Below are 14,999 nucleotides of genomic sequence, written 5' to 3'. Positions count from 1 at the left end.
GATCCTGAAATGGTTGACCTACCTTTTTAATAACAGTCTAGTACACACACACACACACACACACACAAACACACAAAAGCATAAAATGTACAGGAATGTGCACATGCAGCGCACATGCGTCTTCCCCCGCCTGGTATCACAAGATGACGAAGCGCCTTCAATCAAATCTAAATATACCAGGGTCATTCACAGCACGGTCTCAGCAGCTTTTAAATACAGCGTGCCTCTGTCTCCTTTGCTGCAGTATTTATCATCTGCTGGCCTTCTCTTATAATATCCCAAAGGCTAATGGCAAAAGACGCCAGCGGGGGGGGGGGGGGCTGCCCTGAGCCACTGAGACTCGACCTTAAAACACACTTTTGAGAGACTGAGAAATATTTAATTTTCTTTCACAGAATAACTTTTCTGTGACTGTCCAGCAACATTTATGATAAAGAGAAATAAAGAGGCAAATTTTCACTCCTCCCTTCTTATGAAATCCCACCCACACAAGCCCCCGCCACCCCCCACTCACTGCAAACTTCACTGGAGGGGGTCAGCTCGAACACCCGCTGAGCTCTCTGCCATCTCACGCTTGGGCGTGTCCACGCATCTGACAGGCTGCCGAGCCCACCCTCTCCGGCCACCTGAAGTTTTGACACTTCACCAAAAATGGGCAGGACCTTTGACAAATCATTAAAACGTCCTCACGAAAGAAGGCGGGATGCACGTTTCTACAGTTGAAGTCGCTCGTACCCCCTCCCGCCACCGTTTGTGCGTTTGCCACTGGTGTCCATCTTGTGCGAAGCTGAGATAAATGCCAAGAGACGCTGAGAGACTTAAAAGATGGCCAAAGTGGCATCGTAAACCCAGCTCGTCTCCAAAAGGACCCGAGGCCTATTGATTTTCCCCCCCTCAGGCACGATAAGGGCCAACCTTCTCAGATAAACAAGGCCGCCGTGGCCTCTGAAAGACCCCTCAGCTGTCTGGGCCGGACAATCCCACCCTCCCACCCACACATAAGGAGCAAACACAGACACATACACACACACACACACACACACACACACAAACAAGGAGCACTAGCAGAGGAGCACAACGTCAGCAATAAACTGGACAAAGCTGTTTTAGACAAAAACAGTCATATCGACCACCAGAGGTTCAGACCAGCAGCTTTAAAAGTCCAAAGAAGGTCGATTGGAGGAGGCTTGTTTATGAAACCCAGCTCTGCCGCTCGTCTTTCCCTCTGTCCTCTGAAATGTGTTTTTATCAAGGGTTACATTAAGATGTTTTTGCTTAAAACAGCCCATAGTGATTTCCTTTTATTACACAAAAGCAGCCCATAAATATTTAAACAGTGGCAGAGTTTATATTGCTGTGATTATGCTTTTTATTTCTCTCAAATTTGATATCTGTTCACAAAATGCACATACACCATCCAACTCAAATGCTTATTACCGAGCACTTTATCTTTAAGTTGTTCACATACAGACAAGGTGAGCAGAGGAGGAGCCCTACGATTGCCCTGCTCGCACTATCTGCGCTGCTAAGGGGGGGAGAGCTCTTTAACCTCACCCGTTGTTTAAATTTAAACTCCATGTGTTGGAGTGCAGAGCCAAAATAATAGAAAATGTGTCACTGTCCAAATACCGCACTGTATTTATATTCTGAGCTGCGAACAAGAGCCACAATGTGTAAGCTACCACCCACTCTTCCATGCGAGAGTAATTTTGAAAATAACTCCATAAATCTCTTTTTCTGCGGGAGCTGAATCGGGTACTTTTGCAGAACAGGTCTGAGGACCCGCAGAAACAACAGCGAGCGGAAAGGAGATTAAAAGACGTGCGGTTAAGTCCCGCCCATACGGGAAACAGTTCTCCATCGAGTTTACGTGACTCCTCATCTCCTCCTACCTGTGACCTGGAAATCATCTCAGTGTGCCATTCTGAAGCATCTATCGTTTCCTAGAACGCACTGAGAGGAGGCAGGAACGAAGACAGGAGGCCTGATTGAGGGTGCGCAGATGTATCCTCTGTGGTACCGTTTGCACCCATGACATATTACAGAGGCGTGAGACACAGATAACACCTATACGTTTTACACCAAATTGGGTGTAAAAAAAAAAAAAAAAAAAAAAAAAAAATACTGACCGTATTTACAAAAGAGAGCGCAGCAACAAGAGTGTGTGTATTTTATTTGTATTTCTATTAGTTCCTTTCTATAATATCTGGAGGGGAATATTTAAATCATGCACAAAAACTGATTTACTGCCAATTACACCAACGTTTAAGATGGAAAAAAGACATGTTTCGCGCTCGATATTCAAAAAACGAAGCGACTGATTTAGAGCGCAACATCTGTAAATCACCCGTAAAACTAACCACAGGAGTATAGCGCCTCCCCCCCTCTTTAGTAAATCTGGCCCATGGTATGAGGAGGACTCTACAACTAAGTCTTCCTCCTTATCCATTAAATGCATCTATGAGAAGCTTGTTTCTGCTGCTGAAAAGAAATTCATCAATTCAAGTCATTTTTTTTTGCCATTCAGAAGCCAAAAGTGTGTTTCTTTTTTAATTAAATACAATTAACATCCTAAGATACAAAATAATAAGAAAATAACATGAAATGTTGAGTTATTAAGTTGAAATATAAAAGTTCTTCCTGAACGCCGCTAGTCTCATCTGACATCTGCTATCCAACAGTAGGCTGTAACAGTGTAACAGTGGGCAGGCCATGCATCTCTGCCACATGTCACACATAACCAGTCACTTTAAAAATGAGGTTCAGATTCAAGGACGCTTTTTGCCTGGACTCCTTGTCTCCTTGCGTCCTCTTGTGGGTGGGACTAAGATGCGAGGAGAGCAGACGAGGAGGGAAACGGTGAAATGTGAATCATTCAAAAAGCTGCGAGTAACGTGGCAGCAGTATGCTAACACACAGCTAACATTAGCCTTCCAACAGCTAATGAGACAGAGCAGGGTGCTGAAACAGTAAAGTCTAATATTTCAGCCTCGCCAGAGGGTTTGCTTTTTCTGTTTAGGAAAAACAGAAAAAAAAAAACAAAAAGCAAATTGTGTGAATATTTGATGCTTTGCTGATGAGTTGGAGCGGATCCTTTTTTCTTTTTTTTGCAGAACTTTCCTAACATTTCCTTCCACAAACTGATCATCAGCTCACTCCAACAATACACATACAAACAAACAAACAAAAAAAAAAATCAAAGACTCTCTCATCAGTGCTGTCATCACCAAAAGTCAGGCCAGCTATCTGTACCTGCGTGCCCAGTGCTGATGTGGTTCCTCATGTCGGTCTCCTCCATGCACACATAGTCACAGACGCTGCAGCAGAGCGAGAACATCCACTGCTCCTTGTCCACATGGAGCGACATGTGGCTGACAAACTGGGCATTCAGCTCCGTCTGGAAACCACACACATGGCAGCTGGACAGAGAACAGAGAGGAAGAAGGAGGAAGAGGGTGAGAATGAGAGGAGGCCGACGGGCCGCTTCAGTGTTAGATTTTCCCTGCAAGAACTGCCAAATGGTATGTTGTAGCTACATTCCTCTCAATGTGATAAAGACTGCTGAAGATAACATACAATTCAGAAATAGTGCAACTGACCTATTTTAAAAGACATTGGACACATTAAAGTGTCCAGTAACATCTTGGAAATTCATCCAGTTAGATTTTTTTGCAGACATTTACAGAAAGAGGAGATGATTAGCTAAACTCTGTTTGTTCAACCAAGCTGCTCACAAATCAAAATCCAAGCTGTTTTACAAGAAGAGAGTAACTGTTTATTTTAATATATACAATAAAAACCCCACAATTTAGTTTATTTGTTTGTTGTCTTCCAAAAAAGCCACGCCACTCTTTGTGCTAAGCTACAGTACTCTGCAAAAGTTTTGAGCCCTCCCTGGTTTCTTTATGTTTTGCTTCCAAGGAACAAGACCTATTTTCATTTATTTTAAATTGTTGTGCAATAGCAAAAAAACAAATTAATTAATTAGAAAAAGGGCACCTAACTGAAGGGATGAACCAATTTTAAATACTTGATTCAGGTCCTAACTAGCAGCCTGTCACACAAATAGTTGAATCTACAAAAATGCAAAAAAGACAATTTTTATACCAACAAGATGATTCCCCAAAAGCTCGATTCTTGATTTGGTGTCCAGTATGTCCTTAAATTTTTTTTAAAAAACTGGACAAGGAGGAGAAAAGAAGATAGCAGGGCTAACAAACAAAACAAAACAAATAAAAACTATCAATCATAAATTGATTTAAGGGCAGCAATTTTAGACATCCATAAAAGATCCATAAAAAATAGAAAAACAAACAAAAACAGCAAAGACCTGACACACAGGACCAGACAGATGCATCTGGCCCTTTAGCTGATATCCATCTACTGTTCACTGAAGCTCCATCACAAATGGTCTCAGTGGAAGGTTGGCTGTCAAGAAGTCATTCTTAAGGAAGAGAAAAAGCTGAAGTGTTCCACATTACACATGAATTAGACTGAAAAATACAACAACTGAGTGTTTACAGTCATCTGTAAAACACCGTGGACACTGTGTCATGGTTTGGGGCTGCATTTCAGCCAGGGTTGTTGGGGATCTTGTGAAAAATGACGGAATTGTGAGCACAGGAAAGTGTCCAGCATCCTGGATTTAAAAACAAAACACAAACACACATGCAGTGGAACACCATCAGTCATGGATTGGCCTCCCCAGAGCCCAGAACGCGACATTACTGAAGCAGTGTGGGATCATCTTGACAGAGAAAAGAACAAAAGGCAGCCAACATCCAGAGAAGAGCTTTGAATGTCCTTCAAGAAACCTGGAGAACTAATCCTGAAGACTACTTAAAGAAGTTAGAGGAAAACTTGCTAAGAGAGTTCAGGCTGTTTTGAAGAATAAAGGTGGTCACACCAAATATCGACTTTCTCAAGCTTGTTAGAATTTCAAACTGTGTTTTGTTTTTTATACTGTATTTCCATGTATCGCTAACATATTTCTGCATCACTCATTTCTCAGCTTCCCAGCAAAACATAAGGAAATGTGGGACTTTTGCACAACTGTTCACTGGGTCTTGGTTCATGTGAAAAGCACAGAGCCAAGAGCAGATCTACTTCATCTCCTCATCTGAACTTTTAGCAAGAAGGCGAACGAGCATGTTTCAGATAAAATGAAAACAAACTTTTAACATGTAGCAGTGGCAGAGAGAGGGTGTAATTGTGCATCAGAGAAATAAATATATATATATTTTTTAAAAAGCCTAAATCCACTATGTGGTACTGGCTTGAGATGTCCTCAGCAGGTGTGGTGGTAACACGTGGTCACTTATCACTACCTGTAGTAGTACGGGCAGTTCTTGCGCTCGGTGGAGTCGGCTGTAACAGCGCTGACAATCTGCTCAGCATCTGTGTTGACCAGCTTGACAGAGTGGATGGTCAGGTGCTGATTGAGGTTAGCCCTGCACTTGGCTGCATAAGGACACAGGTGACACTTGTACTTCCTCTCTTCTGCAAGGAAACACACACACACAGACACACACGACCCTGGGTTACTGTAAACATCACCTCAGATGATATTTCATTAAGTTGTGCTCAGCCTCTGAGCTTTTAAAGCAAGCCTGAACCTAATTACTTAATGCTTAACCCTGCCTCACCTTCGCCCGACCCCAACTGTAAACCTGATCCCCAGATTTCTGGGAAACACCTGTAGATGCCACAAAATGTTTAAAAAAACCAACCAAACAAACAAACAAAAAAACACAACAGGCATACATGAACATCATCTCCCAATAATTGAAATCCACGCAAAAACACACTTCTCTTTATCTGAAAACAAATTAACATAACAGCACATCCAGCTCAAACACACACATGCTTACACAAAGACACACACACATGCGCGCGCGCACATACACCATTTGCCCCAAGGACACGAAGCCAGGCAACCTTTATGTCGCCGGGGAAACCAAAAAGACCATCACACTGACATATGCCCCTGCTTCTGCTCTCTGTGGTGTGGCCAAGCTGTTCACAGCCAACACTCTCAGATGGTGAGCGTGCATGTCGTGTAGTGTGTGCACGCTGAATGTGAGAGCATGTCCAATTGTGTGGGGGCATTTTGTACACTAGTCTCCATTTGTGCACTTTGTGTGTGTATAGTTATTCATTACTAATCCTGAACAGACAAAAACTTTACAAACAGGAGAATCATTTTATTTATTTATTAATTCATTTTTAACCAATAAGGAATGAGGAGAGTGAAGAGCTGTGGAAGACGGCGATGGGGTAGAATGAATCGATGGGGTGCAAAAGAGGGCTGAGTCTGAAAAACACAGGGTAATCAGGACACAAGGGAGTGAGGCAGACTCCCAGAGAGAAAGTGAAAGAGCTAACCAATCGTAGCAGGATCAGAATTACTGGGGTGTGTGTGCATGTGTGTGTATACTCCGTGGCATCCTTCTAGCTGGGTAATTAGACGGGCAGTTTTCCCAGTGAGACTAATCATGGTAGTAATCTCTTTAAAGGAAGGGTAATCTAGTCTAGTCAACCTTATTTATTTACTGTGGGCAGCATCAACAACACAGGTGAATACCTAATGCCTGCACATGAACGGAGAAGACGTCATAGCATGCTGGCGGTGACTTACCTGTGTGCAGGGAGAGGTGTCTGGAAAGGGTCTGCTGTCGACCAAACACCTTGCCACAAATGGGACAGGGGAAGAGCTGTTCGTTTAATCTCCACTGGGCGATCCCATTTCCCAGCTCTCCGTCATCCTTTTCCGAGTCTAGAACACACACGCGCACACACACACGGAGAAAACCGTTCCCATCAATCGCTGCCGGCTACAGAAACGACTGCAGACTGCTGTAACTCAGCCAAAGTTACTTACGCTCTACATGCACTGCTGTGCTAAGTGAGCTTCTACTAACCACCGTGTTCTCTGGATTATTGGGTAACCTTCGCTTTCCTCGTCTGTTTTAAGCATTTTCCTTTTATTCAATAATCTGTTGTCAGGTGGGATATGAGGCTCCAACATTAGTCCGCTACGATGCCCCAGTTACTTCCCTCCTCAGACCAGTGAAGCAGGCGCACTCGTCCGTTCATATTTTCGTTGAGAAATATTTTCACATTTGAAGAAATCTGCTTCTTTGCTTTCTTTGAGGACAGCATCTAATAATTATTGACCTAGCAGCCAGGCCGTTTTTTCACAGGACAGGCAGAAAGTAATAACAGCAGCCCAGCAGGATAAACAGCAGCAGTAAAAGGACATCTTGCGTGTACACTGCAATTTTCATACTTGTTAGTGAATTTAAATATTTAAGGTTTATTTTTGAACAGTGGACAGAGCAATGCCAGCCATTTCTTGCCGTCCTGCATCCAGCTGACATAATCTAAGCCGTCCTGAAATTTACCCTGATGAGCCAAAACATTATGCTCACTCCACAGTGAAGCAAACAATGTTGGATATTTCATAACAGCAGCATGTGTCATGGTCTGAGATATATTAAACCTTTAGGGAAAGGCTGGTTCTGCAGGTCAATTTACTGAATGCAGGAAACATGATCTAGTGTAAAGAACTGAATTATCCTTATAATTGCATATTTAAAAGTGAATATCCAGACTGTGGTACAGGAAGCTTTTTGAATGCAGTTTGTAGTAACAACTACATCTGAGCTGGCTTGCATCCAAGAGAAGAATCCACATATAGAGCAAAAGCAGGAACACATCAGCCAAAATTCAGTCTTGAAACCATCAGTTTATAACATGACAACTAAAAAAAATAAAAAAAAATAAAAAAATAATATATATATATATATATATATATATATATATACATATACATATACATATATACATACATATATACATACATACATATATACATACATATATACATATATACATATATATACACATACATACACACACACACACACACACACACATGTATCGCGTGCATAAACACAGACTAAATGCACAAAACCAAAATTCTTGGCCCATATATTCTCTGGGTACAGCAGCAGCTCCAAAACATGGCCCATGTCCCTAAGAGTCATCAGATAAGAGTCAAAGTTTCTCAACTTTAACAGTGACCAAGTGACCATGGCGCGACAACTGGGTTAAAAAAAAATAAAAAAAAATCTCTTGACAGCTTAAAGTGTGTTGTTGACAGGCTTTTAATAAAATTTAATTCAATGCAATTTGATTTATATAGCTCCAAATAACAAAAACAGTTGCCTCAAGGTGCTTTAAAGGGGACACGCTTGAACAAGACTCAGCCGAGTCCAACAATGGGCGCTCCAACTCAAACGTCTTACACTGGCTCCCTGTTAAATCCAGAATTTAATTTAAAATCCTTCTCCTCACATATAAAGTCTTGAAAAATCAGGCGCTGTCATATCTTAAAGACTTATCCTAACAGAGCACTTCGCTCTCAGACCTTCAGCTTGGTTGTAATTCAAAGAGTTTTTGAAAGTAAAATGGGAGGCAGAGCCTTCAGCTATCAGGTCACTCGCCTGTAGAACCAACTCCCAGGGTGGATTTGGGAGACAGACACCCTCTCTACTTGTAGGATTAGGCTTAAAAGTTTCTTTTTTGATAAAGCTTATAGTCAGGTCTGGATAGTTATGCTGCAATAGGCTTATGCTCTAACCAGATGTGAAGGATAGCTGTCACCAAGCCTGGTTCTGCTGGAGGTTCCTTCCTGTTAAAAAGAAGTTTTATCTTCCCACTGTTGCCAAATGCTCGCTCATGGTTTTTTTTTCTCCATAATACTGTAGGGTCTTTACCTTACAGTGTAAAGCACCTTGAGGCAATTGTTAAGAATTGGCACAATATAAATAAACTTGAACTGAATTGAATTAAAAGGATTTGCTGCAACCATCTTGGGGCCAGATACTACACGACACTTACAGCCTGCAAAAGGTGTGTTAAGCAGGGGTGGTCACAGTATTTGACTCTTAAAAGGGTACATAAATGTTTTCTAATCTAATGTAATAATTTTACATAGTTTCACATTCATAAAGGCGCCTGTGTGTGCCTACCCACCACCCACCAGGACAAGAAACGGGGCAAATGAAACAGAAAGGTGACATTATGTTTTGTTAGTTCCTTCTTTACGAATGCATTTTAATTATAATCTGTGTTCACGTTTTTGATCATGGTAAGTTAAAATCTGTTCGACAGCCAAAAGCTTGGACGGTAAAAAAGGCTTGTTTGAGAAAATATGCCCCAAAATCAAAACATTTTCAGGCATATAAATATGAAAAAGTCTTAATTCCCTTCATCTGAACAGCAGAACGACTGATACACCGCGGGCTAATTTGCTAACCCACGAGAGTGAAACCTGTCTGCCACCATTTGACAGATGCTCGTTGTTTAGCCTGCAGGTGGGATGCAGTCTAAATGCATTCTTAATGTCAACGGCAAGCACAAGTCCTTTGCTCTGAAGCCTGCAGCACAAGCACACCACTGTAACTCTCCTCGCTGTATTTCACCCCTTTCATTTGGGAGAGGATGGAAGGAAAGACATAAAAAGAATAACACTGAGCATTTTCACATGCTTTGACAGACGCTGAAGAATAGAAGTTACAGCTTTGAACTAACCCCCACCATATGAATAGAGCAAGGAGTAATTCACAAGCGCAAAAGCATGTAGCACTTTTTTTTACCCCATTGTGGTGTACAACTACCATGAATGAAGGCAGAAATTTTATATACAAATGTCTATGTTGTTCAGGGAACAGGCTACACAGGTAGCCTTGGCCAAAACCTTCTATGGGCAAGACATTAAAAGGTGAAAAAGGCATCTTTAAAAATTCTTTAGTCTCTTTTTTTAAATGACGATAAGGAAAAGGAAAAAATGCTGCTCATTCCTCCCACTAGCTCAGAGTTAGATTCTTTGCAGATGGAAATCAGTGCACTTCAGTCCACTGTTGATATTTAACAACCGCTCGCTATCACAATTTTTTTTTTTTTTAAAGGCTGTCCTAAAACATACCGTCTAGCCAGCCGATGAGCTACTCGTGTGGGTTTGAATACCACAATGAGGGAAAAAAAGCAAAGATTGTTTTGTGGCATTTTGGGGGCATGTTTAGTGGCAAGTGGTAAAGAACAGATGTTGGTGTGAAAGGACATTTCACTGCTGCTGCAGTGACTCACACAGCTTCACGTATTTAAAAATCGCCTCTCTAGCCTCCATATGCAAACTACTGAATTTATCTAGCATATCTTTGTTTATGTTCTGTCATCTGCGTCACACCGTCTCCTCGCAGAGTTTCGGAACTGTCAAAGCAAGATCACGCACAGTCAGCTCAACTTTTTCTGCAGAGAAATAAGTGTCGGCTAGGAATCCAGACAATAGATGCATCCAGACAACAGATACAGAATTCTATCAAAACAATTACTTTTCTTATAAAACTTGATTCAAGATTTGGGTTTGGGACTGCAAGTAAAAAATAGATTAAAACCACAGTCTGGAACTCGTTTGGACCTTTTTTTTTTTAAACTAATTAGAAATAGAATTAAAGGCAAGGTGTCACATGTTGAAACAACATGAAACACATTTTGAATTTGATTCCCTTTAATCAATAAAAAAAAAAAGGGCAGAACATGTGTAATCATACTTGTTTCCCGTTCACCGCTCTGCTGCAGAGAAGGATGAGCGAGGCTGGAATACGATGGTAAATGCATGCAGGCCGGTGTCAAGCAACACCTACCATTAGTGACGTTAATAACGAGCAAAGGTGGGGTGCGACTCTGTGTTTCTTCACACGCGTAAACACATAAACACACAGTAAAAGTCCTCAAGGTGATATCCTGCATTAGCTGGAATCTACCTGCATCTATCGGTTTTTAAACTCATTCGCAGTTTGTGACCTATTATACAAATCCTAATATATTTATTTATTAGGTCTTAAAGCTAAAGTATACCCCATGAAAGCATTAACTTGTCCTGACTCACACAAGTGAGACTCGGGGATGGTTTTGGTCACACAGGGTGATGAGAATCCAGACAGCAGAGGCTCAAGGCCATGACCCGGCATACACACTGATGATTAAGCCAATTAGGATGTAGGGGCCTTCAAGTGGTTAATGGTTTAATTAGTGCTATTAGAGCAGAAGAGAGGGACGCAAACAAGAAATGAAGGATTGTGTTACACCCCAGACTGGAGGGAGGAGACAGCGAACTCCTCAAGTCACACTGGTATCACACTAACTCCTACTCATTTATTCTCTCTTTCTTGCTTAAAGGGAAATGCTCACACTTTTCAGCTTCATCTCTGCATGATAGCTGCTCCATTAGCTGCTTCATAATGGAGAGCATTTTTGTGTTACAGACGCTCTGCTGAAGCCGTTATGTCGCCTGTTATGCAGTTCACTGTCTGGTTTTAAGTTCTTTTATGGATTTTTTTTGTTTGTTTTTCCAGGGGGTGGGGGGTGGACGGACAAATTAAAGTGTAGTTTGTAGATGACAACAATAGTGCAGCCATTAAAAAAAATAAATAAAATAAAATACTAGAACAATTTAATTTTGATTTTTGGTGTAATTTTGAATCCGGTCTTTTGTCCATCATAATTTTCAACTTGATTATTTCAAGTGTGCTTTAGTGTAGTCCTTAATTTTTGAACACTATATATTAAGCCGGAGGATCTATACTGATTAAAAATGATCAAGTGAAATTTTAACTGGTTTGGATAAACTGCACGCACGCACACGTGAAATTGAAAATGCAGGTTTTTATAGAAAACTCTTTATCTTACACTGACATCAAATAAGATATCAACTAGCTCTTTAAAGGCTCAGTTACCTCCTTACAAGTCTGGATAATGACTTTGGATTGCGACGCGACTGCATGGGTTGCCTGGTGAGAGGCAACCTGTATCAAACAGCTGTGGTCAACTTGAACCGGATGCAATAACTCAGACAGATTGGAGGTTTGCAAGTAACTTCCTTTTAATTTATAAATGCAGACAGATTACGAACATGTTGCAATTAATCTGAATCAGACTGCACGCTCAGGCGCAACTCATCTCCTTCCAACAGAGGGAATCGATTCAGCTGGTTACATTCCTATATAAGTAAGGTTGCAGAGTGCAGGTATCATTTTGCAGTTAAGTCGCCATCTTGTAGCAAGTACATCACTGTCTATGGAGGAATTTCTGTTTCAAATCTATGATGTTCTGGCTGGACTCTGAATGTAAGCGGTTAACCTGAATTTGTGTATGTACATGCAACAGTTTTGTGATTTTTATTTTTTTTGTGTTTATTACAGTTAAAGACTGTATTACAGTTTGCAATTGGATATAAGAGCTGGTTTGACCTCATTCAATTGCAATCTGAGAGCAGACTGCCTCGGTTTTATTTGCAGTTTTGATGCCACAAAGTTGCTCTGAAGATGACAACTGACAGCGAGCCGTCACAGACTCGGCCCCAACCTTTGAAGCAACCACGCGGTCTCTAACCACTGTTTTCCAATAGTGTGACTGGACCATAGTATGTCTAAATCGAATGTTAAAGGAAACTTTGAAGTTGGGATCTACAAACAGAATAAGTCCATCTTCAAAAAACCCAAAAAACCCAAAAACTAATTTAGGAATTTTAGCTGTTGATTGGATCAGATTAAACACTCAGACAAATAATATTAAAAAATAAATTTTAAAAAATTAAAATTTAAGACCAAGTCATGTTAATAACAAACAAAAGAATTAAAGACATTCGTTCATACCGGTAAGCTGTCATTTTCTGGTCATTGGTTTTTACATATTTTTATAGGGAAAAACCCCAAAAGAACCAAAATTTGAGGACTTTTATGAAAAGACTAAATTAAAACAGAAAAACAGAAAACTTTACATCTCTGGTATCTCTCTGATTGTGGGCAAACTAAAGACAAACACCACCCCCCCCCCCCCCCCCCCCCAAAAAAAAAAAAAAAACCCACTGATCACCTTTTATAAGTTGTGGCACATCTTTCCTTTTTGTCTTCTCATGGCCACAGCAGCTGAATGACAGCATTTTCCAGGAAAATACTGTCTTCCCCTATACACTTCTCTTTATAACTTACATTATAAAAGTTATTTGTATTTAACAAAGTGGAGTCCAGTGGAATGTATAATCATTATATTACACAGGAGTGCTAAACAAAGACTCAAGGTATGCCTTTGACAGCTGACGCAGGATCAAAACTGCACAGTGATATCTGTGCTATAAAGGAAAGGTGGCACAAAGTGGCAGGGAAAAGATGGCAGTTCACTGACCAATGAACTGAAAATATGTTTAAAGGTCTGCCTCCCTACAGCTGCGGTGGGCAAACTTACCGATCGAAGGCAATGGAGACGCAATAAAACGCGGACACAATGAATGAGGGAGGAAAGAGAAATGGTACAACTGTAAAAGAAAGAGAAAAGACAGAGAGAGAGAAAAGGCAGCAGAGGCTGAATGTGAAGCTTAAACACACAAGGGAAAGGGGGAGGTGGGCTGGGCGAATTAACTTTCAGGACACTCTTGACACCCAGAAGCCAATCAGATTTTCATTAACTGGCAGAGGGACAGGCAAAGCTGGCACAAGCTAATTAACCTCTGGATCTCTTACTGCCAAAGGAACAAGGAGGGAAGTTCTGAGATGCCAGGAAAGAGGGGAAGAGAGGGGATGCCCTGAGCAGAGCCTTCAGGTTGGGGAAATGTGCGAGAGTTCAGAAGGGCCTGAAGCAGCTCTATATATGAAAAGGTGAGAGGAGGGGTTTAACCACAGTGTGTGTGTGTGTGTGTGTGTGTGTGTGTGTGTGTGTGTGTGTGTGCGTGCGCGCACTGTATTCACACGAAGAGTATTAATCTGTGGACATACTGTATATTGTAAGAAAGCAGGTAATGAGCAACTCTGTATTATCAATTATTTCCCGAAGCTGTAGTGAGAACAACATGAAGACTTGGAACCTTTAAAGACCATGAATGATGCAGCAATACCGAGTGCTGGCAGTTAATTAAGTCTCATATTTTGTCGAGCTGCGGAGGACTTTTTTTAGTCCAGTTTCTCTCGTAACAGAACACAGACACAGGATCAATTCACTGATTTTTTAGCTGACGCCACAATGATTTTCATTCTTGATCAATAAGCAAATTACTTTTCTTTAAGTGATCAATTATTTAAATTCCATATAAATTATTATTTTTAAATTTGTCTTTAGGTCTCATTGAAAACACTAGAACTCGAATCCCGCATCTTCAACTTTTATCTACATGTCCGTGTTTCCCCTTGATGATGTTGGCCCACAGTGTGTGTCGGTAACATGTGTCTCACCGTTGAATGGTACCCTGGTAGAGGAGCTGGCCTCTGCGGGCGAAGTGCTCTTGGAGCGCGAGTTAAAGGGTGATTGTCTGAAGCACTCGTCCAGAAATGGACTGAAATGGAGAGACATACGAAATAAATCACACAGCCTACTTACACGGCCATCAAACCAACCCAATATTCAATCCATATGTGGAAAAATGTAATTACTGATCATGGAAATAACAATAAAAGCGTAAAAGAGAAGTCAGACATTGAACAAAAACGTGTATTTACTGTGTCCATTTACTGACTTACCTGTTTATCCCCACCATGTTACTGTCTTTGTGGTTGTTGGCTTTGCTGACTTTTTCTGGAGAGAAAAACAATAAACCATACGTTTAGATATCTTTTCTGTCAAAGCACTGTGCTCAAATTTGAGGGACCGGTGACAAGCTGTCGATTTAGGCTCAGTGTTAGTCTGCAAATTTCCTAAAACGCCCCGTGGGTCGTAAGTCGCTGTCTGACAGTGACACAGAGATGAAACATGTGCAGAGATTTATCCAACATCCCAGACAATCTTAGTTTGACACATGAGCTGCTATTCAGAGGAATCACACAGATCAAGCCATCGGATGAATAATTAAACAGCGCTGTCCTAACTTTCCTTCTTGATTGGTTGTGACACAATCAGGACAACGCCAAGTGAACTTATGGCCAGACTGCCAAGTTAAGCTATGCTCA

At 41.2% G+C, this 14,999-nt stretch overlaps 1 protein-coding gene across 1 annotated transcript in view; it reads right to left on the bottom strand.

The window, feature by feature from the left end:
- The window catches only part of znf827 (zinc finger protein 827), a 76,316-nt gene that overhangs the window by 9,438 nt on the left and 51,879 nt on the right, over positions 1 to 14,999 (bottom strand). The window contains exons 7-11 of the mRNA XM_063476093.1: positions 14,574 to 14,628; positions 14,289 to 14,389; positions 6,638 to 6,775; positions 5,328 to 5,499; positions 3,253 to 3,419 (exon numbers count right to left, since the gene is read on the bottom strand). Of these exons, the coding sequence (XP_063332163.1) occupies positions 3,253 to 3,419; positions 5,328 to 5,499; positions 6,638 to 6,775; positions 14,289 to 14,389; positions 14,574 to 14,628 (633 nt within the window). The remainder of the gene's footprint in view (positions 1 to 3,252; positions 3,420 to 5,327; positions 5,500 to 6,637; positions 6,776 to 14,288; positions 14,390 to 14,573; positions 14,629 to 14,999) is intronic.

Source organism: Pelmatolapia mariae, linkage group LG6 (assembly GCF_036321145.2).
Source record: "Pelmatolapia mariae isolate MD_Pm_ZW linkage group LG6, Pm_UMD_F_2, whole genome shotgun sequence".
NCBI lineage: Eukaryota > Metazoa > Chordata > Actinopteri > Cichliformes > Cichlidae > Pelmatolapia > Pelmatolapia mariae.
This window is presented reverse-complemented; position numbering and strand designations above follow the sequence as displayed.